The sequence below is a fragment of the Python bivittatus genome, unplaced genomic scaffold (assembly GCF_059951505.1).
Source record: "Python bivittatus isolate LINGU-HERP-01145 unplaced genomic scaffold, Pbiv_v1 ctg000200_np1212, whole genome shotgun sequence".
Taxonomy (NCBI): Eukaryota; Metazoa; Chordata; class Lepidosauria; order Squamata; family Pythonidae; genus Python; species Python bivittatus.
Genome location: NW_028277040.1, coordinates 17,773,599 through 17,799,312, shown reverse-complemented (window position 1 = coordinate 17,799,312; position 25,714 = coordinate 17,773,599). Strand labels below are relative to the sequence as shown.

At 41.3% G+C, this 25,714-nt stretch overlaps 1 protein-coding gene across 4 annotated transcripts in view; it reads left to right on the top strand.

The window, feature by feature from the left end:
* The first annotated feature begins 612 nt into the window (after positions 1–612).
* The window catches only part of UBE2E3 (ubiquitin conjugating enzyme E2 E3), a 109,048-nt gene continuing 83,946 nt past the window's right edge, over positions 613–25,714 (top strand). Inside the window, exons 1-4 of one of the 4 annotated variants that reach the window (XM_088135745.1) lie at positions 950–965; positions 1,381–1,421; positions 2,220–2,413; positions 4,783–4,833. In XM_088135745.1, the coding sequence (XP_087991871.1) occupies positions 2,220–2,413; positions 4,783–4,833 (245 nt within the window). In that variant the 5' untranslated portion in view covers positions 950–965; positions 1,381–1,421. Of the gene's footprint in view, positions 774–894; positions 966–1,149; positions 1,422–2,219; positions 2,414–4,782; positions 4,834–25,714 lie in introns of those variants that run through there. The other 3 variants (XM_007422294.3, XM_025177323.2, XM_025177318.2) reach the window with 3 other exon arrangements.

Below are 25,714 nucleotides of genomic sequence, written 5' to 3'. Positions count from 1 at the left end.
TCAGAACAACAGATTCACGATTTCGCTCTTTACTGCCACCGGCAATATCCCTACGTCTCCCCTCCCTACCCCCCCCCAGCTGCCACCGCTGGCTACACATGGTGAAAAAAAAAGTGCTTGCGATGGGATAGCTGAAGAGTCGTTGCTCGGGCAAGGACCAGGGTGCAAACTTGAGATCCGTCCAAGCACATTTTGTCCACTGGGGAAAGCACGCACCCTGCAAAGGTAAAGAGAGCGCGTGCGCGCGCCCCAGCCCACAGGGGGGCGCGCTCTGTCAGGCAGTAAAGGGAGCGAGCGCCGTCCCCCTCCCTGCCTCCCCCCCTCCATTTGGAACTTTGCTGACTGCAAGGTTCTGAAACCGAACGTAGCGACACACGGGGGCGGAGGCGGTAGAACGTTCGATTCTTCCTTCGTTCCATCCGGCCTGTTCCTCGAGGGAGGGGAAGAGGGGGAGTACTCGATCCCGGGTCCACGTTACCCCCTGCCCCACCGCGGGAGTCGCTTGGAGGAGGGGAAAAAAAGGAGGCCTCGGCAGCGCCACCCTCCGGCCGTCGAGCCTACTGCGCCTCCCCCTTTCTCACTCACTCACTCTCCCCCCACCCCCACCCCCCCGCTCCGACTCTCAATGTTCCACACTGCCCGGCCACAGAGCGTCCTCTGCTGCTTTATTTCCCCCCCGGCTGCTTCCATCCCCTCCAAGGACATTTTATCCCCTTCCCTCCCCCCTCCATCCCTCCCCTCCGATCTAACATCGGGACAGGACGCCTGCGAAGGTAAAGGAGAAAAGGGTTAGGTGGCTGCATCAGGAGCCTGGGCGAGCATGGTGGGGGGAGGAGAGAGGAGGGGGAGCGGGGGGAGCGAGAGAGAGAGATTGGTAGAGGGAGCTTTGTTCTTGTTTTCAGCGCTCGCTGCCTGGCGGTGGTCAGGAGAGCCGGAGGAACCGGACTGAGTTCACGCCTCACTTGGTGCGCACACACCACACTGGTCGTGGTGGAAAGCTTCCTACCATAACAGCCTCTCCATACCTCCTGGCTGGGAGCTCGGCTCTCCCTACAGAGCCAAGAGGAGGAGGGGAGGGGGAGGAGGAGGAGGAGGAGAAGGAGGGGGCGGCGGGGGGGGGACGGCGACGCCGACGACAACGACTGTATGTGTGTCTGTTTGTATGTGTGTGTGAGGGGGAGAGAGAGAGAACGAGGGCAAAGCTTCAGTTTCTGCCCTGCTGCTGCAATTTTTGACGAGGACCATCCTTCTTTCTTTTTCATTTTTTAATTATACAATACAAAAACCCAACCGCCTCCCACCCCCAATTTCATCTTTCCTGGATTTTTTTTTTTTTTTTTAAAGAGGGGGCAGGAAAAAATATGTCGGTCTGTTTTGTAGAAACTGATCAAGACTCGGTGGCGTTGAAAGCTTTCCAGAAGGTGCAGTTTGAATTATGCTTCTTCTTCTTCTTTTCTTCTTCTTCTTCTTCCTCCTCTTCTTCTTTCTTTCTCTTTCCCTCCACCCCCATTTCCAGCCTACTCTGTAGTGACCAAATGTAATTCTTGCTGATGGCCGTGCCAACAGAACCCGAGCTGGCTGATTTCTGACTGAGAGAAAAACATTGGAGTCTGAAATAGCAAATCCTTTCCAGCTATTTAAATACAAGGAGACAAGAGGGAGTGGGGCATTTATTGGTTTGGTTTGGGCCTCCCCATTTGTATAACAGCTCAAGTATTGTTATTGGCAATATATTGGGAGGAGGAGAATATGGTTGACTTGACCCCTTCTGCTCCAGTGTAAATATTTACAGGGCATTTGAGAGTTTTTTTTTAAAAAAGGGCAATCTTTACAGCGTGTCATGAGTTATTAATGCTTATTGCTTGAACACTTTGCTAAATTTGCCTCACGCCTTTAAAAAGTAGGTGATTGACGTACTGTCTGAAGAATTGTGGAGCTGAGCTTGTAAAATGAATTGAGATTTGAAAACAGAATAATATATATTTAAACACTGAGATCCTTCCTTCCTTCAAATTGTGCCATCCCTAAACACGGTAACTGTTGCTCTATAACATGAAACTGAAACTTTTAAAAGAATTGTTCAACCATTTAGTTGTAAGGGGGCTGGAATAATTCCGCTCGGAATGATAGGGCATTGAGTGGATTGCACTCCACTTAGTTAACTGATATTCTTTTGTCCCATTCCCTTCCTTTTGCCCCTTCCCCCAACATTTCCCAAGATGTCCAGTGATAGACAAAGGTCAGATGATGAAAGCCCAAGTACCAGCAGTGGTAGTTCAGACGCAGATCAGAGGGACCCGCCAGCACCTGAGCCTGAGGAACAGGAAGAAAGGAAACCTTCTGCAACACAGCAGAAGAAAAATACCAAACTCTCCAGCAAAACTACTGCTAAGCTATCTACTAGTGCTAAAAGGTAATAGATCCAAATACCTGATTGCTTCCTTTCTTCTCTCTCGCTCTCTTTAGGGGAAAGGGAGCAGGAGAGAAGCCTCTCGTGATGAGAAGACACTTATTGTAAAGGGGCAAACTTTATTCTTCGATGACAAGGCCTGTAATAAGAGATGGCTTTAGGGTTAGAATCCAGTTACTGCAGGGCCTCCTGCTCAGATCTCCTAGGGGTCCATTCACCCAACCCATTTGCCAGGTTGAAGATGGGAGGGTTGCATAGGCAGTTTCTTCACCTGAGAACTCTGCTACTACGGAAAGCAGATGTGATTGATGGGGGTTGAAATGCACCCTGGGAAGGTTGTCCTCTTGCCATCTGCTGGGCTCTGGTTTGGCCCACTTGGCCCATGTGTAGACCTTTTTTTGCATGGGTGACACCTTGTTGCTGCATGTGTTCATTCAGGCAAGGAGGCCCAGATCTAGATTGCCATCTTCCGTGCAGGGGACACCCTGAAATAATGAGAGGATACTTTCATTGGCTGTTTTTTCAGTTGACTGTCTTTGGATGCTCTGAAAGAAGAACTCTTTCCAAGTTATATGAATTCTGTGGCTGTTGTTTCTTTTAGAGCTTCCGTGCAGGTCAACTTACTTTGTGAACATGGATGGGCTGGGTTTTCTGTATGCAATTGAAATGCAAGAAGGGCTGTTAACTTGACCGTCTCTTACCTTTGTGGTCCATCCAGCTATTGACTTTCCTTTTATCTGTGAAGTTTCAAAAACTCGAGAGCCTTTTATAGGTTGCTCCTAAGTGAACAATATCAGTATCTGCATATATGCTTTCTCACAGCTTTGCTTTCAAAGAAGCACATATGCTTTTAATTTTCTTTAATAGCCATCTGAGTTGGGCAAGCTTGAAATACCTTGAACCTTGCCTCTTCAGAGATAACTGAGTAATCCCTTTTCCTGAAGCTCTGTTTCAGCTAGGAATCCACATTACATTATCCAGTAGTCTATCTGTCAAATGGCATAAAAAAAACTTTAAAAGTGCAAGCCATTTTTTTGTTAAAATCAGTAGTAGTTTCAACATTAAGTGGGCCAGTATGTTTGTGGGCAAAATGTGCTGCTACCATAATGTAGACTTTCATTAGGAATCTTGAAATGTTGCACTGTACTTCAAGCTCTGCACACATTATTTGAAAGCAATATTAGCTTTTTCCAGCTTCTCATTTTAAATACTAAATTGAACAAAATTGGAAACAAAATGCTTACAATAGATCTTTTGAAAAAATAGGATATTAATCTTTTTTAAAAATGACCTCTGATGCATTTAAAGTAACTTGCCAGCTGCTCTCACAAAGTATTTGTACAATTTGTTTGTTGTGAAGAAAATGACTCTGAATGTTTTGCTAATATTTTATTTGGTGTTTTGAAATTTTCGACCCACTTTTTAGTTCCATAACTTGTGTAAATTCATGTAGAGTACAAGTCTAAAGTATCTAAACTATATCTGGTGCACTTGTCATAGTAATGAATGTTCTGTCGACAAAGCATAAATTGCCTGAACTTTTAAAATCATCAGTGTGTGCCTCTCCCTAAAATATTTTGTTCTTGGGATAAATGACAGAACCTCCATCCTTTTGATATCTTTTATTAAATTGTGATAAAACTGATAATTTTTTTTAGTTGCTGACACATTATAGCTTTTGTCCAGAGGCGCTATCAGGGCTGGATCCATCACTGATAATATCAGTATTTGTTTTATTGAACAGAGTCACCAGCAAATCTTCAATACAAATATTGGGAGAGAGGAAAGAATAGAAGGGGGGGGGAGTGCATCTAAAGTTATCTCAAGATTTTGCTCTGATCACTTGCCTGCATAGTTATCAAGTGGACTGAAATGCTAAAATTCACTGTCTGAAGTCGGAAAAAATCCAGCCCAAAAGTGTTGTTATTTTCTGTGTAATTGCTTTTGGCTGTAACTCCTTCAGTTATTGGTACAAAGTCATTCTGAAATCTTCTTGTATTTCCTCTTTCCCTCCCCTTGCCTCCCTTTCTGGTCTCATTTGCATATAAGATTTTTTTTTTAAAAAAACCCTTTATAAAGAATAGCTGAAAACTCCTAAGACTCACTTTTCAGAGACCTCTGAAGGGATTCCTGCCAGGCTAAGGTGTAAATGCTCTGTCTGTTTACCATAACAGTGAAGGAAAAAAGCTGTAAAGTTTCTCTGTCCTGGGATTTGGGTTGTGCCTGTGAGAACAAAGAGGAAGCAGCCATGTTAGCATTACAGAAGGCAAAACCAATCTTGCATTTAACTGCATGGTGGTAGAGGGCAGTGTAATTCCCTGATTTATTCGACTGTCTCAAATGCTTTGTGCCTGTTCTCATTTTGCCAACAGAATTCAGAAGGAGCTAGCCGAAATAACCCTGGATCCACCTCCGAACTGCAGGTATGAGAAAACCAACCGGCCAGCCTTTCGGGGTGCTGATGCAATTGGAGATGGGGTGGGAATGAGGTGCAGATAAAAAGTTAAGGTGATTGGAGGATTGCTCAGCAACAGAAATGTGCCGTTCTGCAATATCTGTAGATCAATATAAGATAAAGCAGGAATTGTAAGAGGCGAGAGGAACAAGTGTCATGAAATGCTTTGACAGAATGCTTTGATTGTCAATGGCACAGGGTAAATGTCATATTTGTTGGAAATAGTTGCCTTTGTTAACAAGTGTTTTGTTGTGCATGTTTAAGTTAATAGTGATGTGATCATGGATGTGATGTCTTAGTTAAGGACTTAGGAGGTGTTGGATATTTGAGGCTTATGACAACATGAACTACCTGCATGTGAAAAAAAGGCATAGTTTCCCCTCCAACTTTATGTTTTGGTTTTGGTTTCAGACAGAATTAAAATGTAATACTTGAAAATATGTTTCCTGGTTAGATGATATTCTAGAATAAAATAATGTAGAAATATTGTTATGGCTTTGGGGGAGATTTATTGTGATTATGATTATTTTGCAAAAGAGAATTCTAAGTTAGCAAAGGTGAATAATTCCGTTTTTGAATGAAAGAGTTGTGCAGAAGTTCTTGCATGCCAATTCAGAGATTTTCTCCCTTACTGGTTGAAAATTAGAAACATGCTACTTTTTGTCTTAAGAAAATTAGTAATGTACTGCTTTAAGCAAAATTGCAATTGTTTGGGAAATATCCAGTGTTGGGTTTGGAAGATAAAGTTATTCAAGGTTGTGGCTGATACTTGTATTGATTCTTGTTCTTGATCAATTTGTTATAAGGTACTACAGTTTGCGCTGACCGTTATATTGAATGCATGGCTTGTGTGAAGGAATATTGCCGCATTTTTGTGGATGGTTGCTATTTAATTGGATTCTGGGGAAATAACCATCAAAGCCAAGGAGGCTTGTTGTTGCTTTCCTTGCGCCAGTGTGTGTATGTGTGTGTCTGTTATTTTCTTCTTAAAATAGTTCAATCCAAAAATGTAATGTTTATCATTTTTTAAAAATAACTGATGGTCAAGTCCTTTACGTTTGTGCTGCAGGTCAAATGCCATTTGTAAGCTTGTCCTGCAACAAGTTATACTTGAACATATGCAGGCTTTGGGTACAGTTGTCAATCACTTTAGAGTCACAATCTGGCACACACTTCTTAGTTTCAAGCAGTGAAAGAAGATGTCTTAGACTCACCTAAAGAAATAAATAAAATGAACTATGAGGGTAGAACTCCTAGATTCTTATTACACTTTGGCCCTTGGATCATGGGCAGATTTGGGCTAGATACTTGGACAATCTTTGCACCTATAATCCTGATTTTTCATAAGGATTACTGCGACATCCCAGGTTTCAACTGAAACATTGACTTTGTGTTTTGTAAAATCTTAGCTGTACCTTCTTTTGACTGTTCCTGGTGTCTTATTCCCTAACGGCTGCCCTTTGGTACCACTTTTCCTCTTTGAAATGCCTGTTGGCTATAATGGGTGAGGGAGGGGCTGGTGGGAATGGCCAGGCAGGATACGCTGATAATTTTATTGCAAACTCTAAATGAAAGCATTTATGGATGCTACCTAAAGCTACCTAAGTCTGGCTATGAATGATATTTTGCCTCAAGGGACAAGGTTTTTTTTGCATCTATAGTGATATCCAGGCAAATAGATTAGTAATGCTTGTTCGCCTCTGCAGCGCCATGGATCCGTTGGTGTAGGCAGGTGAACTTTGCAGTGTGATAAAACTCCATGAAGTGAGAGCAACAGTTTTCTTTTTTCTTTCCCCGAAAGAAAAAGGAATAGAAGAAGGGCAAAAGAATGCTAAAAGAAGAATCAATAGCAGATCTTCTTTTTAGAATTAATTTCTCTTCTTCCCTTTCTTCTGCCTCCAGAGAATCATTTCTTTTTGATTTTGCTGATCTCTTTGCTCATTCATTTTTCGTGATTCCTCAACGTCTGGGTCCTTTCTCTGGTACAGGGGCCTCAAAGGAGGGGTCAATTTGCAACTGGACTAGACTTTGTAGATTACTTGGTGCAGAGAGAGGCAGCAGAGTTGTGGAAATAACCCATCCTTTCCCCGAGGCAGAGCTGCTTGTGAGCTGGAGTCAGGGCTGGCATCGGAGCAAGTCCAGGCCAGACGTTTATGACGAGCCAAGAGCAGCGAATATACCTCTGCTCTAACAAGGTTGCTATTTTCACCCGAGGAGGTTATGTGTAGTGTGAAAGAATTCTTTGTGTGAGTCTTCCAGGACTGGTGCCTTGCTTGGGAGCTCCCCCCTTGTTGCAGCTGGCACGGGAATTCCCCTCCCTGAATTCCTGGTGATGTGGGTGGAACTCAGAATGGGCTTTCCTAATTAAAAAAAAAAAAGTGACTCCAGAGTTGGAATCAGAGATAAAGCTTCTTGATAAAATAAGGTTTTAAGATTGCTTGTCAAGGCTTTAAAAAAAAAAAACTAAATACTTTTAATATTCGAATTTATCCTCCATCATTCTTGGGAGAGAACACTATCTCTGCCCCAAATATCTTTATTCATAAGTGCTCTATTTTCAGGAGGTAATTAGATCCTTCTGTCATACAATCAGTTTGGCAAGATGCAGATTGCTCTCTGCGTGCAGGATGGGAGGAAACGAAGAGAGAAATGGGTCTGCTCTAAAAAAGGTATCTTTTTGTTAAGGAATGCCACTGTTTTCCTGTATATTAGAACTGGGTATAGTTCCAGCAGGGCTCATGAAAGCTTCTAACATCTGTTTCAAAAGTTGCATTTTGTCTTCAGAAACTGATTCCCAAATGTATGTGCTTTTGGAGAACAGCTCTTTTTAAGTAAATAGCCATTTTTAATTACAAAAATTGAATTCAACAACTGGAAGGAATCATATCCAGGGCTGTATTTTGGCAAATGCCACAATCTCTATGTGCGAATGGCTTATTAAGCAGTAATTTAGTAGCTGGAAATATAATATATGGAGTTCTAATAGTCATTATTAACAGTGCAAAGGTAAATGCCCTTTAAATGAGTTCTATTACATGAACGCATCCATGCAATTTTTGGGGGGACAGATCTTTATTATTTTCACTTCTTCATCCAGTCTACAGTTATGGGATTTCTTAGTACCCTCCTATCCCGATAGGCTTAGCTTCTAAGCCCAGAGAAGGTCTGTTGCCACCTGCTGAGACATAGCCACACCAAAGTTCCTTATATCCAAATAGAGAGGCCTTAAAGAAATAAAGACAGACTGTGATCATTGTTGTTGTTTTATGGTAGGGATCTGAGAATAGAGATTCTCCTAAAACCTCTTTGTTGAGTTAGCATCCAAGGTGGCATTTGAATCTGGGACACCTTTGTTTCTAGTAGCTGAGATTCCTGACTATTGCAGAGCAGGGTGTAGTAGGCTCAGGGTGATCAGATTTTGGAAGTTTTGCCTTGGTGAATTGGACAAAAGGATACATTTGACTTATAGTTGATTGTAAAGTTGTTCTATGTTCTGCCTTGTAGTAGTACCAGTTACATGCCTACCCCAAATGTAGAGCAATAGGAAGAGAGTGTCATCTGTCATGCTCTCTCTTGTAGTTTGCATAATCATGATTTTGCACCATGTACACACACCATTTCCAGGTATCTGTTGCTGTGTGTGTAGAGAACATCCGGGTTTTCAGTTGTCCAAAGATTTTCCTAATGGTGTCAATCAGTTTGCAAGATGGTTTTGCAACATGTGGCCCTCCAGATTTTGTTGAACTACAACTTCCACCCTTCCACAGCATTGATCATGCTGGCAGGGATTGCTAGGAATTGTAGTTTAGCAACATCTCAAAAGCCACAACTTCCCCCCTCCCCCCTCTTCCAAATGAGTTATAAGTAGGGCTTCAATTAGTCTTCAAGAGTAAGAGCTTAGAATTGTAATAAATAGAATAAAGAGAATAAAGATTTGCCTTGTTCTTTCCTGAAAAAAAAAGTGGGGTGGGGGATCAGTCTGTCTCAATTCCTTGAACTAGCCATTCCCAATTGGTGCCGGGAAATGACTTATATTAGAGAGGAGTATGGGAGTTGTAGTCCAGCTTGCTTTAATTGAGAAAGACAGGTTTAAAGCCTTTGCATTTTAGGGTGATAGAGATTCAATAACCATAGGAGCTTCCCAAAGTGGTTTTTCATTGTCTGAGTGAAACAGAATCACAAATGGTAAAAGGAGACTTGGCTCCTTCTACAGTAGTGCCAGAATGATACTAATGTGCAAAGGAAATGATTGAATTACTTTAGGGTTGCTGTGCGTTATTTTGTTTGTATGTATAATTAGGGAGCCACTCTGCTAAATGTAATTGGGGATAATTTACCGTGCAGCAAACGTTAGCTTTCCTCATTGACTATGAGTATTGCAAACATCATTGCTTGCTCCTTAATACAATTACATTTAACACTCTTTAACTGATGAATGTGAATATTTTGCAGTTTGCTGACAGTTTGGATTGCCTTTTTTTATTTGTTGTCATTGTGGGAGCTAACTTGTCCTAATCCAGCAATATTTCTGTTAGATTTCAATTTTCATGTCATCATTTGAGCTTCTGTTTTGTTCACATTCTCACTTCACATTCTCATGTAAGAATCTCTTATATTTCACCCATTTTGTTATATTTACATTTCATACTTAGAAGGGTCTATTTGCTATTTTAATTTTAATCACACCTATCAGGTTTCAATTTTTTAAAGTAAAAAGTTGAGTGTGATACAGCACATTTGGAAAAAGGTGCGGCACACAGATCATGCGTGTGGTGCTATCGGGCAAAGTAGCTCTTATCCTACCTGAGCAGTATCACTAGAGCAGAAGGGGAACTCCACATTCATCTTATTCCATACTTATTACAGACATGTATTCCCAGCTTTCAAACATGTTTAGGATGACTTGTACTGACTCAAAATTATAACAAAATCATTGGCAATAAAACTGGCCAAAAAGCAGTTGGAAGGCAAGGTGGTTTAAAAAGCACCATACCAAGAACCAGCAGAGAGATCAGTGATCAGTGAAGGAAAAAAACAGTCATATTTAAATGTCTTCAGAGAAAGAACTCTGTGCTCCACCAGTTTAAGGTGCTTGGCCTTGGAAATATATGCCATCGGCTACATTCCAAAAGGTGACTGAGTCCAAGGGTGGATTTATAATTTAATTTAAAGTCAGTGTAATGTAATATGATTACCTCGCACTGTATACTTCATAATTTCCCCTTCTTTTGTATTACAACTATAAGTCAGCTTTAGAGGATTTCGAGAATCTTCAGTTGAGACTTTGTGTACTCCTGCACTAGATAATCAGCCTGTGGGAGAACATTTCAGAGTACCACCATGCAGGATGTGCTTTTCCATAGCTGAATCTCAGATGGTAGAGACGACCAAAGGAGAGACTGCATTGAAATGAACAGAAAGCTTCCAGGTACTTTTGCTGCAAGTTGTGAAGAGCTTTAGGTGTTCATTGTGGCATGCCCGGGAGCCAGGACAGTTGACAAAGCTTTGTATAAGTATCATGATGTCATCGTCTTGCTGCAATGTTTTGGATCAATTTCAGTTCCTTAAAGTGCCTTCAAACACAGTACCATATAAAATGCATTACAGCAGTCTGCTGTAGAGATGAGGTAGTGTCGAGCTGACACACCCACACAAGCTAATTTAAAGCATTTCATATCATCCTCTGCTCCATTGATAATTAAGGATAAGTTAATATCTGTGTGGATTTCATCCTTCAGGGAGATTATTACAGCTCCATCCAGCCCAGAGCGTACGCTTCTCTCCTGCTTGCAGGTCTTTGCTTTATGTAGACTTTAGACATGTTGGAGTGTGTGGCGGGAGAGAGTACATGAGTGCTAGCAGGACCTTGCTACTTGTTTTGTCATAATGATGCAATTAGTGTCATATCACAAGCTCTGCCCTTTTCATACAATCTGAAACGTTATGATGCAGGTATAAAACAGCAGGGCAAAACTACAACACTGCTTTCATCCTTTCCTCTCCACCCTGCAGTTGCTGTTGGCAGAATAGATTCTAATAAATTATTACATTCATAGTGTGCATCTTTCAGGTATGTGTGCAAAAGTAATTTTTCAAACTTTTCTTTGTCCATCTCCCTTTGATTGCCCAAACCATGCTCCTTGTAGAAATATTAGCCCACTACCTCCATAAACAAGGAATGGATTTAAATCAAGCAAGGACTTTGCTTGTGAAATAAGTGTAGGGAAATTGCACAGTCTTGGAATTACAGTGGAATCTTCCTGCAAATTATATCTATTACTGTTAGTTTATTATTTCTGCTGATTACTTACTAGATGTATTGATATTATGTGGTCATTTTGATGTACAGTACTTCATATTAGAATATGAAGAGTGGGATAGAAACAATAGTAATAATATTTTTGCTAGTAGATGTGATGGAATGGACTTATGAAGGCCAGGCTCAGGGAGATAAGCGTGTTCTTAGCCCCCAACAGGAGCGTGGGAAGTTCAAGAAGATGAGGCTGGCAGCTCCCTAAGGAATTCACGGTGTTGTGGCTGGCTGGCTTGGGAACTAGGGTTCAATCTGGGGAGATTTCTGTCTGGAGGTTGTAGCTAATAAACGCAACAGAACTGTATTTGCATTGTCTCTTGGAGTTCTTTGGGCTGAACCTGACATCAATCTCCCCAGACTGAACCCTAGTTCCCAAGCCAGCCAGCCACCACACTGTGAATTCCTTAGGGAGGTGCCAGCCTCATCTTCTTGAACTTCCCACGCTCCTGTTGGGGACTAAGAACACGCTTATCTCTCTGAGCCTGGCCTTCATAAGTCCATTCCATCATAGTAAAAGTATTACTGCAGAGAACTATAATGGGATTTCCTATCCTTTCAGTAGTAAAGGGTACAATGAGTGATTAAATCCTGTAGCAAATCTAATTATTAATTTAACTCAATTAGTACAGTGACTACTTCATATATTTAAAATTTGCTTATTTATATGCAGTCCTTCCACAAGAGTTTTAGGATAGCCATGTAGATGAGTTCAAGTGTGCAGAGTATGGAACTGATGCTGAAAGGGAGTGAATGGTGGTAGTAAGAATTTCCTAACTAGCAGAATAGTGTTGCTAGCTCTGTTATTTGAATTCAAGCATGTATTCTTAATAAAAAGAAACAGAGTAGATATTTAGCACTAAAGAGAGAGGATGGGTGGAGGAATGTACGGATAGATAGATAGTACAACACTATACCCAGAAGATAAATATGTGTTGGGTTAAAGCCTTGGAACCATTGTTACTAATTGTTGCTTAAATAATGGTTCCATTCCATCTCTCTCACTCTTTTTCAGTTGAAACTTTGGATAAAGTGTGTGAGATATTGAAAAGTAGTTTTGAACAGAGTAGCATAAGGATGGTGTTGCTGGATTAAACAAAAGATCAACTCCTCCTCCCACCCAAGAATGATCAACTAGAGCAGTAGTTTTCCTACTTTTTTCAGGCTGCAGAAATGGTTAGTTAAAACAAAAATCCCAGAACCCCTAATCAAGAGTCAAAGCACTAATGTTAGAAAGCTGGCAATAAAAAGAAAGTAAGCTGTTTATTGTAAGTGCAAAATTAACATTTCCAATGTACAAAAAAAACCTCACTTGAATTTCACAATTATCTGAGAGGATAATGTTTTAACTAAAAAAAATCTATGTTCAGTGACTGGGATATGATTGCTTTTCCTTGAATAAAAGTTCCGTATTTGGGGCAACTGATGTTTTTGTTGCTGCCTATAAAGAGAAGATTCTCTTGAAAGATAGGTTCTTGCTAACAGTGTAACGCCTTTCAGTGCTTGACTGCCAATATCAAGATATTTTGATATCTTCTATACAGAAATTCATTAAGTTCTACATGAGAAAATGTCATTTGTAATGTGAAATAGGCAAATTGAATGTTAATTTGTATTGTCGAAGGCTTTCACGGCCGGCATACGATGGCTGGTGTGGGTCTTCCGGGCTGTATGGCCGTGGTCTTGAAGTCTTGTTTCCTAACGTTTCGCCAGCACCTGTGACCGGCATCTTCAGAGTGCAAGAGCACAGACAGGAGCAGGCACAGAGAGAACTGCTCCTGTCTGTGCTCCTGCACTCTGAAGATGCCGGTCACAGGTGCTGGCGAAACGTTAGGAAACAAGACTTCAAGACCACGGCCATACAGCCCGGAAGACCCACACCAGCCATTGAATGTTAATTTCTCACAACTTAGAGTATTAGAAGCTGCAATACCAGTAGCAGTGGAATTTGTTTCACTCTTTCTGTTTTCATATTTTTCTGTACTATTTGCTATTGTACCAGTTTGTAGCCATATCTTGAAAAAAGTCCACATTACCTAAAAATTCATTAGGCCTGGATTTTTGGGGAAGAAATGGAGGACTGAAGATGACTCTGCAAAAAGCGGAAGTGACGACCACGGTGGAATGAAGAGCCACTGAATAGACCGGTTTTTCATAATTCCTCTCTGGACAATGAGGGGACTTGAGACTGCCCACAAGTGCTCCAGACAGTTGCTCCTCCTGAGGAGATCGCAAGACAGCAGTCTCTGGTGGGATTAGAGCTCTGGGAGATGAGGGAATAGCCATCTTGCTCAAACCACGGTCGGCGCTTTCAAAAGGACACTGGGTTCGCATACTTCCTTTTCTAATGACTTTCGAAAATTGCTTGTTGATTGCTTTTCAGCTATTAGGAACCTTTGGATTGACAGGTTTTACAGCACCGGGTGTGTTTTCTTCAATCCTTAGCAAATGAAGTTTTAAATACAACTTTAAGGACTAAAAAAGAATTGGGGGGGAGGGATAAACAGCAAAAAGGTGATTAAAATTTTGATTTTAGAAAATTACAAACAAAGTTCCAGATAAATTTGAAATAAGGTTTTGGAATTAATTATAAAGAATCTTTCCAGTGGGAAAATGCTTTTGTTTTGAATTCTTTAAAAAAAAAAAAGATTTTAAAGATTGGACACTAGAGGGAACTAGAAGGAACCCAAGATTACAATTAAAGGAAAAGAACACTGAAGCTTGACTTACAAATACAGAATGAAGCAATATATTTTAATATTGGACATATTGGAGGATGTTTTTGAACAGTAGATCCAGAAGTCAATTTTAAGAGTGTCTGCCTCTATAGATAGACTGTGTTTAAAAGATGTTATGGAAGAGGAACAAGTTGTACCTGGCAAAATTGAGACTGATTTGAAAGTGGATTTAAATATGACAGGCTACAAGGATGACATGGAAAAAGATATTACACTGGACGTACAAAAGAAACCGGCTGATATCTTAATAATTAAAAGGGATATATAAATAACAAACTAAGAGAGTGACCTGGATAATTTTCCTATATTGGATTTACAAAAGAGGCTTGTTAAAGCTTTGAAGAATTTATTGAGAAGGGACAAAGAAAAAAATGAAAAAAAATCAAGTTCTATGACATTATTTGAAGGGTCTAAGATCAAGATTATTAGAAGTAAAAGGAAGGAATATAAAGTTGGTTTATTTGATCAAAGTTAAAATAGCTATGTTGTTATCGCTGGTAACCTTTAATGGACTTACTAACACCAGGACTGAAATGAAGAGGCTTTAAGTTTATAGATAAGAGATGGGATATGGGAAAAAGAGATCATTTGTCATATTTTAAGAGAAGGTGGTAAGTTACTAAAATTGTTTATACTTGTTGTGATGAAGGGGGAAGTCACTTCTTTTCATTTTATATTTATATTTTTTTAGTTTATATTTTTATTGTTGTAATTGTAGTTTTTAATAAAATTACTATAAAAATTCATTAGGCCTAATGAAAAACAAATAAAATAATATGCATACAGTATACTGAAGGAGAGAGAGAGGGAGGATGCATGTTGATGGCATGGATTTTTTCCATTGTGAATGCCTGGCTGAAGCCACTTAAGGACCCATCTTCCTCCTGCCTGCCTTTGCAAATGTGATTCTCGTGTATGTTTACTTTGGAGGAAGTCCCACTGCAAAGAGATCCCACTGCAAAGAGATTTAAAGCACAAGGGCATTGCAGTTGAGCAGTGCAATCCTAAGTTTCTTTATTAATTCCCACACAACTCAGTGGGGCTTATGTAGGTGTGCACAGGAGGCCACCTTTAAGAAGCTCTGTTTGGGGACATCTGTATGCATGCACCGAAATACTGTCTGCAACACAGAAAGTGAATAGATTGGAATAGGGTGTGGACTTAGAAATGCTTGTTGGAGTTTGGGGGCAGGTTTGGCTCCTGTGAACCTGGTGAAGAAAAAGTACAGTGGTACCTCGAGTTATGAACGCCTCTGCTTACGAATTTTTCGTGTTACGACCAGCTCCGGCCCCAAAAATTTACCTCATGTTGCGAACCACCTCGAGTTACGAACCGGATCCGTGGCCATTTTCCCTCCCGTGACAGGTGGTCCGCGGCCATTTTCCGCCCCTGACACGTGGTCCGCGGCCATTTTCTGCCCCTGACACGTGGTCCGTGGCCATTTTTCCACCCCTGACACGGGGTCCGCGGCCATTTTTCCGCCCCTGACACATGGTCCGCGGCCATTTTCCGCCCCTGACACATGGTCCGCGGCCATTTTCCACCCCTGACACGTGGTCCGCGGCCATTTTTCCACCCCTGACACGTGGTCCGCGGCCATTTTCCACCCCTGACACGTGGTCCGCGGCCATTTTCCACCCCTGACACGTGGTCCGCGGCCATTTTTCCACCCCTGACACGTGGTCCGCGGCCATTTTCCACCCCTGACACGTGGTCCGCGGCCATTTTTCCACCCCTGACACGTGGTCCGCGGCCATTTTTCCGCCCCTGACTCTCCCTCCAAGCAATAGCCGCCTCCCTGTCCTCCACGCCAGAATGGATTAACGGTAATTACATTGAACCTTATGGGAAAATTTGCCTTGGGTTGCGACCAATTCGAGTTGCAACCAGAGTCACGGAATGGATTAAATTCGTAACTCGAGGTACCACTGTAGCTAATCACCACCTGAATGGACCACTTGACTCTCCTCAGGGAAGAGGAGAGTCAAGGTGTGAGTGGGTGGCTAAGTGCATTCAAGTTTTTCTCCCCTCTTAGTTTCTTGCAGAGAGTCCATTCAAATCCTTGGGGAATGCTCTGGTTCTGTGGAACCCAGTTTTTTTAAAAAACCAAAACAGGTCTTTGGAGATGCATCAGTTGGGCAAGGTAAAATAGCAATGGCTTGTTTATCTTCGGCTTCAAGTATATTTCTTCTTCCTTAATACTTCCTTAATGTAATCAGTAGATTCTTCTGCTGTTAGTTAGGTTTTATGGATTTTAGTATATTTTAATCTGTTTGCATTTTCCTGTTTTGATTTTGTTTAAAAAGAAAGAGGATTGTTGAAATTAGCAAAATTGGATCAAGACTGCTGTTTTTGTGCATGGTTGGTGAAAAGTAATATAGAAGCAATACTGGAAAAATCAACTATATGGAAGGAAAAATCTTGGCTATTTTAAAGAGTTATGTTACCTGACAATCACAATACCATTTCAAATTTCCTATTGATTTAGCATCTATATTGTGTTTATTGTCTATGAGAATGTTTATATTTATCACCTTTTCATCAAGAACTGTGGGAGTGGAATGACTAACGTGCACCATCTTTCCTGATTTTTCCCACAGAACCACCCTGTGAAATTAGGCTGGGAAATAGTGCTCACTTAGTAAGCTTCATGGCTGATGGAGAATTTAAACCTGGGTTTCCTCAGTTGTAGATCAATATGACAATGTAGCTAATGTTTTTAGTGAAACATAGTTTGCATCCAAGCTACACAAAATGACTACTACTTGTATGCTATACCTTGAAAATGGATTGTCACGGTTGTCCTGTTCTAGGCTGAGCATGCATGCAGCTTTCACTTTGAAGGAGTTCACTTTGATTTGCAAGCAATTATAGGCAGCAGCAGGGAGAGGACCAGTGAGTGCAAGTGCAATGCATGCACCAGCATGGGTGTGGGCAAGGGCATGCACGCACCAGTGCTGCTTAGAAAGGAGCAAGAGCTTGTCTGAGAGTTCAAAGCCAAATCAGTATTCAAGAGCGTAGTCCAGAAACAGTCCAGTGGTTCAAGTGCTACAGAAGAGTAGTCAGCTGGTGTGGGGTCAAAGAGCAGAGATTCAGGCAGCATATGGGATTCAGAGACATGAGAGGATGGAGTTGAGGTTGGAGCAGCTGCTCCCATGGAGAGCCAGCCTACAGCCGTAGCTCTAATATAGGTCATATATCAGAGCTACGATTGCTGGATGTGTCTAATTAAGGCCATTGCCTCTTTTGTTTCTTGAGTAACCAAGTGTGGTGTGTCTGTTTAGTTCTCCAGAGTTTGTTGTGTGTTCTCAGGCTGAGTGTTCCTTGGAATCAGGGCCTCTATCATCTAACTCATTCTGCACCTGTTCTGGATAATTGCTGGCAGAGCCTAAGCGCTAGATTGCTTCCTGGTTCCTGAGGCCAACATTCATCAAGAGCAGGCTTCTCCACGTTCAAGTCATCTGTCTCAGTGGAGACCATGACAGTTGTGAAGATTTAATAGAACAGACACACTAAATTGGGAACTTGCAGGTGGGCTCATATCTTTTTATCTACAGCTTTGCATTTAAGACCCTGAGGGCTTTCCAAGTCAGTTGCCCCATGCTGATGTGTGAATCTATACTGCTTCCAGGGCATTATAATTTCAGAGAAAATAAATGTAGTTAATGCAGAACAGTAGCTAATTAATGAGAGTTCCAGTCTAATCTCTGTGGAGGGTGTAGTTCTCCAATGTTTGGAAAATCTCAGTCCTTGAATTCACAGTAGCTCTGTTCAGGTGTTATAGAAACTGGAGGGTTTGCCAAGTGTGTGCTCTATTTAGGTCCTGTTCCCTGCCAGTGTTACACAAATCATGTCTTTTTCCTGAAGACCTTTGTGCATTCAACCTGAGAATCTTGGCTGGAATGGAATCCAGTGCTTGTCGGAAGATTTTGCTAGTAATATCACTGGATCTTAGAGAAGCATCTGGACATCACAGTGGCTTAGTGAATCAAATTTGGGGCAGAAATAACAGAATGGAGTCTTGTGACTCAAGTACTCTTCAAATGTCCAAAAGTAATTAGGGAGTGATTCACTCTTCTGATGTAATGTGAAAAACAGTTCTGTGAGTTCAGCTGTTCTTATTCCACAACAGTAGGCCCTTGTTTTTCTGTCAGATATATCTGTTACAGGTGGCAGGATTTGGTTGTATTCCATACCAGGTATTCTTCTGATAACTTTGTTTCCTTGCAGTAACAGCTGTGGTATTTCTTGTTAAGGCTTTATACCAAGGAGGCAATTACACTCTCTTCCTACTACATATGTAGCAGACTCAGAAAGGTTAGAACAGTAGATGGCAGAGAATTGGGAAGCCATGCACACAAGAAGTTTGCTGTCTAATACAACGCAGGACTTGTGCCCTGTGGATATGTTAGTTGCCAGGTTCAAACAATGGACCTCTTCCTCCTGCCTTTTCGAGTCAATGGCCATGTGGTTTCCTGGCCTGGAAAGTTTCTGCTTTCTGTTCCTTGTTTACAGGCTGTCTTTCTCTAGCATGAGAATCAGAGGTTCCCATTTCACCAGCTTCATCTTTTACCCCTTCTTGGTTATAAACATGAAGTTAAGGGCTGTCCCAAATAGCAGGGTACCTTATTCTGGAGGCCTACAACTATCTGCCTCAGAAGTGGAGAGCTCTCTTTTGTTGGAAATGTCGAAGCAAAGCCGTTGGCCATTTTTTAGGTACACAGTTGTTGCATCTTGCGTTGCAGACTTTTTCAGAAGCTGGTTGAGATGACCTTGAGGGTCTGTTCTATGAGTCTGTGAAATGTTATGTGAGGTCTACTCTTTGTGTTAGTTGAGAGTTTTTGATGGTGGGATTTGGAAATAATACATTGATTATTGTTATGAATTGATTCTATTTATGTTTTGGGGCTTTACAGTACTGTAATAGTTTCTTCCCAGAGTTCTTACAATGTGGCCCAATAACATTCTAGAAAGCATTATATGGACATGTACTTTTCGTACTAAGATCCTGAAGAAAAATGCTGGATAAGAGAGACAGTATATTCTGTCTCTTGGATTGCTATGTAGATGATCCATGTGCTGGTTGATATTCTCTTATGAATCTGAAAGTCAACTTTTACAAAGCTCCCTTGGCACCATTCCTCCTGAGAAACAGCCTTTCAGTAAGATGTGTGTTTCAAAATGTGGAATTGGATTGAAGTGGATGGTTTTTTTACACAGTGCCCTTATAGAAAGCTTGATTGTTAAGCTTCCTAGGAACAATCCCTTTTTCTAACTCCATCAGCAGAAAGATTTGAAGCTTTTGTGACACCATCGGGTATTTGCTTTGCTTTGAACTTAGCTGAAATTTCTCCAGTTTTCTGAAATGCTATAGAGATATTCCTTAAATATTATTCACCAGTTTGGGGTTGCTGCCATTCATCTCCTGCAGTGTTCCAGGATGAGACTAGAGATGGGCCATCATGGAGTTTGCAAATGGTTATCATACTACAAACCTTAAAGAAAGCTAAAATGTTGATTACTTGTAGAAGCTGCAGGAGCAAGACAAAGGGTATCTTAAAAAAAAAAATCCCATGGGAGAGAAAGACGCCCCATCCAAGAAAAATTCTCCCCACTGAAGAGATCTAATGAAATTGTCTTCCCAGTTACTCTCTCCACAAAAAGAGGAGAGAATTTGACAGGCCATTTGTGGAGTTTTAATAAGAGAGCTGGTTGATTTGATGTTGGCGGATCTATTGATAAGAGTTTTCCTCAACGTCCCAGTTTGGATATACTCAGCTAAGACATCAGTCCACATTTGGAAAAGGTGGGCTTTTGTTGCTATTGGACAAACGTGAGATTTGAAAATTGTTGCCTTCAAATGCTAAACTAAAACAGCCTGCTGCTATAAATTGTGGCAGTATGTTCCAATTCACTGTTTGTCTTGGACTTGGTGTATTTTTTGCTCATCATCTCTTCTTTTTGCCTGCAGAACACACATGCAAACAACCTTCTTGCTGGTATTCAGAGGTTTTGCATTTTTGTTGACAGCTGGTTGCTAAATTTGCTTGTTACTGAGCTGATAAACTCAGCTTGACAGGAAATCTGTGCCATTCTTTTGTTTAGAAATCGTACCCAAGTGGGAAGGCAACTTTCTTCTCCTAAAATGGAAGGATCAGGCATATGTGTCCCAGGGATTCACCTTGGATGTGGTTTAATAATGGCTCAGTGTGTAGAAGACCTTAACTCAATCTGTAGGCCCCTCCTGTGGTCTGGCTAATATATGTGAAAGATGCAGTTATTTTAAAACAGCAAGGGCCAGTAATTTCTCTCTGCACCTCAGAACCCCACTGAAAAGGCCTGTCGAAGTGGCTACAGGTAATAGAGGATATTGATTATTGTCCTGAAATCAAAGTTCTGGCGGCTGAAGTGGATCTACTTCAACAAAGACTTCAGTTTTTCCAGGCCCATTCTCCAGCATCTGTTAGTTAAGAAATTTAGCCGCTTATGTAAGGATCGGTTGGCATGCTTTCTTTGTTCTTTCACCTTTTCATTTGATAGAAATTCATCTGCTTTTTGCAAATTTGGGGGGGGGGAGGCATTTTTCTCTGAGGTGCAAGAGGCCTACAGTACAAGGGCTTCTAATTTGAGAGAAGCTTGGGCAGCCCTCTGCTAGGAAGAATTCACCCAGGCAGATTCCTTGAATCTGGTTGAGCGGTGTGGCATTTCCTCCCTTTTGAACTGGGCTTTTCACATTTTTGTTCACTACCAGGGAAAAGCGGTTCCAAAAGCTGATGCTGATTGGACAACTCAGGGAGATTTAGAAGTTGAATTGGAGTTCATTGTTTTCAGCTTGGCTGCCTTAAGAGCTCCAGGCCCCTCTGTGTGTTTCCAAGGGTATCAGTAATTTGAGCTTTCCTAAGCAGAGAAATCTGAGATCATCTTTGATTGTATATATGCTCTCCATGATATCAGTCTCACAGTAATTACTGAAAACAACTGTGGCATTTAGTCATCTAAGCCATCTAATTTCTCTGACAGAGATGAACAGTGCCAGGGATTTACTGCCAATAGGATACAGCGGCCCAAAATGGTCGCGATCGTCTTGCGATGGCTGTTTATTTGCTCTTCTAAAAACCAAAATTTTGTAGCAGTGACATCCAGACTTTGTGCCGCGAAAGGCTGAATTCTGGGAGTTTTCAGGAGTAGTACAGTGTGCGGCAAAGGAACTTTTGTGTTTTCGTTATTTGCGTAATTCTGCTTCTGCTAGCCAGGGGAACGGAGTTTTAGGGAATGCTTAAACTGCTTGATGAGGTAGACTTGACACACTTTTAAGTCTGTGTCACAGCCTTAAGGGCTAGAAATTGGTAGGATGAGCATTATTAAACTCCACTGATTTCAAAGCATTAGTAAGCACCTGCTTAGAGTTCTTTCTGTGAAATTTGTGGGATTCAGAAAGGTTAAATTTAACTGAACCCTCCCCTCCCCTCCCCTCCCCTCCCTACATTGTGCTTTCAAAGGACTGAGGGAGATTTGCTTTTTTCTTTCTGGCCAGAATAGATGTTCCCTTGATAGGCATTATGGCTATCTATCTTATTTTCTCCTAATTAATTATGTTTGCGGGAAATGCAAATCTTACTAGGAATGCAGTATGCAGGGAGGTAAAACATATTTCTTCCCTCTCTCAAGCAATTGAAATCCCTCCTGGCCAAAACGCTTAGATAAAACATCCTTATGGGTTGAAAGATTAGGTCTGGGAGCCCACAGATTTCTGGGTTGATAGATCCAAGAGTAATCTCGGTCCCTGGAAAATTATTCTTAATAAACGTAGTCCTGAATATATATAGAGTATATATGTATATATATATGCTATAGGTATCTGAATATAAAATATATATAAACAGGGCCATTAACACTACCTTTTTTTTAGATAGGCTGCCAGATAATGCTGCCAGCTCTCCTAGGAGTTTATTCTTGTCCTTGGTGCTTTTCGACTACTGAGGCTGTTTCTCAGTGGTGCCATTTGTGATTTTGAAGAGGCAAATGGCTCTTGCTGTATCTGTTATCCGTCCTTGTGAAAGTGATGCTTGACTGAGGTGATTGCCTTGCACTTTTGTTAGGGTGATGACAGAGAAAGTGGGGGAAGAGAGAGAGAGAAAGAGCGAGAGAGAGAAATCTCTGAGAGGAGGGAGAGAAGGTTGAATCACAGGGTGATTTCATCTTTTCAGTCATACACCATCCAGGATCCTTTGGGATCGGAGGAGATTTTAAATGTTGGCAGTAAATAAGCATTTGTGCCCATGCCTGCTAGGCACAGCAGTATACTAGGACTAAAACTGCTGCTTTTGGGCTACGAAAAGGTTAGCCAGGTGACTGAATGGAGTGAGAGCAAAGGGGGCCAGATGCTTTGGCCCGGTGATGGAAGGGGGAGAAAAGGAGGGGAGGGCGGAACCTCTGTCTCCCGGGGAATACGCAGGCATCTTAAGGGTCTGCCGCTGTCTAATCAAGGAAAAGGATCTTCACACTTCTCCCTTCGCTGAGGCATTTGAAAACTAGTTTGATGAAGCTTTGAGCTTGCCAGTCCTGATGGCGGGACCGCCTCGTTCGACCATGGCTTTCTTTGTAGTTAATCTTTCCTGAAGGCAAATCAATGAGTTGCAGCCATTTAAAGATGTGTTTACCTAATGATAACCCTTATTTACCCAACACTATTATGAGAAAGTGATTTATTGGTATATTGGGGAGGGACCCGGTGATTTTAATTTTGAAGGAGCAAATTGGAGGAAAAAAACAGAAGAAGGGTGATGACACTGAGTACAGCAGCAGTTACAACACTCCATTGTTTCGTGTTTTGTTTTTAAGTCATTATCGCTTCTTTTTTTGTCACCTCTTAGTCCTTCCTTAGTAACAGCTAGTTCTTAATGGTAGTAGTGATGCTGCAAAATACTAAACATAATAGAATTTTAAGGCAATTAACTGCCTAATAGTATCTTCAAGAGTGTTATTAATTTAGCGGACTTGACGAGGCTTGGAAATCAGCAAGTGGTTTCTCACTAGCAGTGCTCTGGAAGGATTCAAACATATTTTTCTTGTAGATTGCTCGGTGTTTGACAAAAATGAAAGATTTCATTTTGAAAAATGTCTACAGCAAGAGGTTGACTTCTTGTATGTATGTTTGCTCATGCAAAATTGGAGCTGCTTCAGTAAAGTTCTGTGTGTTTAGCATGTTAAATTCTGTATTCAAGACCCTCAAAAACATCTGTGTGTAATCTGTAACTTCCTTTATGAGATTACGGAATCCAGATGGAGTATGTCTACAGTGGCATAGGTCAGTTTTCCATCTGGTTGGGAATTTTGGTAGTTGCAATCCACCACATTTGGAAGATAACGGTTTATGGGCATCCCCTTGGGGACAAGCGATGTTATGTGAATCATGGTGTCCTTACACACATAAATGAAATTAGGAGATTTGCATCATGATACAGCTGATGCAGATTGCATATTCAATGTTATTTGCATGATTATGTCCTAGTGGTTTTTACCAGACATGTAAGCAATAGGTTGGAGAAAACTAACATAGGTTAATGCCAGAGTCTTGTAGTAAATCAGTGAAGCTAATGAGGGAGAGGGAGTACTGTACAGTTCAGATAACCAACTGCCAGATTATTTGAGAGCCCAGCATGCTGGTTAAGGCTACAGAGTGACAACTTTCATTTGCAGATAGGTATTTCAGGATTCATCCCAGAGAAAGCTTTCTTAAAAAAATGTCTCCCATGAGTTGCTGATTGAAATAAATGGAGAAATCCAAGATTTTGATACATCTGTAACTGAGCACTAGCGTGTCCTCCTAGAAACAAAAGTCAGCAAATAACATGCTTACTTAAGTCATAATTTATTTTGTATGGGGGAAAAAACCATGTGTTTATTTTACAGAGATTTTAAAATAGCACTGTTTGTTGCTCTAATAAGGAGGTCAGGTAGCATACCCAATATCCTCCTTCCAATTTAATCTTCAGAATAATCCTGCAATGTGAATTGTAATGCAAATGAAGTTTATTATTTGTATGTTGTTACCTGTGAATATACGTTTCATCTTTCTCTGTGATGGTTCTGCTGCCTGCCTGGGACTTCAGTATCTCTTGGGCCCTGATGTTCTCTGATTCGAATCAAAGCTGGCTCCAGAAGGAGGAGAAGGCACATTAAGGGAGGCTTAACTGCAGTTTTCTTTCCTCCCCCCATCTTTGCTTCAGCTTGTATGAATGCCATCCTTTTCATTGCACCCTGTTTTGGAAATCTGATAGGAATGGAAGGTGGCCTAAAGGATTTATCAGACAAAGCTTCAAATCTGCTCAAGGCAGGAACTGAACCTATCTATTGATCAGCTGATAGTATTAATAGGTAGTTTCCATTCTGCCATATCCTGGCTTCCTCCTGAGTCGATGATGCAGTTTTGTATAAATGGGGAGCTCCTGGCAAATCCCATGATTATGTCTGGTACTGCCCTAAAAATAACCCAAATACATAAATAAAACATTGAGAAGGTTTAACTGAGAGATTGGTTAGCGCAGCTTTATAATGTAGTGCTCTGTTAATTTTGGAAGCCAAGGATGTAAGCTGAGGCTAAGAGTGGTTTAACACCATCCTGCAATTCATCTGGTGTTATTACCTCCTTGTTGCAGATTGGGGGTTTGGCTGATAGGGTAATAAACACTGGTATCCAGACACATGGAAAGCCAGTTTGGTCTAGTGGTGAAGGCACCAGCCTAGAAACCGGGAGACCATGAGTTCTAATCCTGCCTGATGTACAAAGCCAGCTGGGTGACCTTAGGCCAGTCCCCCTCTCTCAGCCCTAGGAAGCAGGCAAGGGTGAACCACTTCCAAAAAAACCTTGCCAAGAAAACTGCAGGCCATCACCAGGAGTCAACACTGACTCAAAGGCACCCCCGAAATCCAGATACATAGCTACACTTATCATACGGATTTCTTCCTGGATTTCTCCTGCCAGCTCTCATTTCTGCCTCAAACCTTGTCCGAACATGAGTGCAACACCTCTGTATTATTTATTAAAGAAGGCTGATCTTTTTAAAGCTTCCATGTAAGCCTGCAAAAAACAAAACAAATAAAAAGATGCTGCTGTTTTAACGAATCCAGTTAAGGTGATTCTTTAAAGCATCATCATCTTTTATTCAGGCTTGAGCAGAAGCCTGGAAAGTGACAGGCTGTTTTTATGAATAGCAGAGAGGTGCTGTGCTTGCCTGAGATCTAAAGCACTTTTTCCAAATCATTTTTGAAGTGTGTCTGGGTCTATTAAATATGTAGCGTGCAGCTGTCCTGTTCTTCATTTTTGATTGAGTAAGAGTGTTGTGGTCCCATCTGCATGTGGCACGATTGCATTCTCCTGCCCCCAATGCATGGTGATTTTGATCTAACACTCACACATTCTCATATTAAATGGAAGGGAAGATGTGTGTATGTGCGTGTGTGTGTGTTATCATTAAGAGATGACTTTCCTATAGATGGATGGCCTGGAGCAAATTAAGTGCTGGACCTTTGTTTATTGTTAACTCTCCCTTAATAGATCCACACAGTAGTAGATTTTTTTAAAAAAATCTATATAGTAATTGGCTGTGTTTGTTCTTTTTTTATATTTGTTTTTATTGCTAATGTCATTAGCTGTCTCAAGAATCCTGAGGCTACAAGGCAGGATAAATATGCTTAAATAAATAACCCCCCCTTCAGTTCCCAAAACTAGTGTCACAATTTTGGGGATTTGGATCTGTTTCAGATGTTTGCTCTGAGTATGTGTGTGTGAATATGTGTAT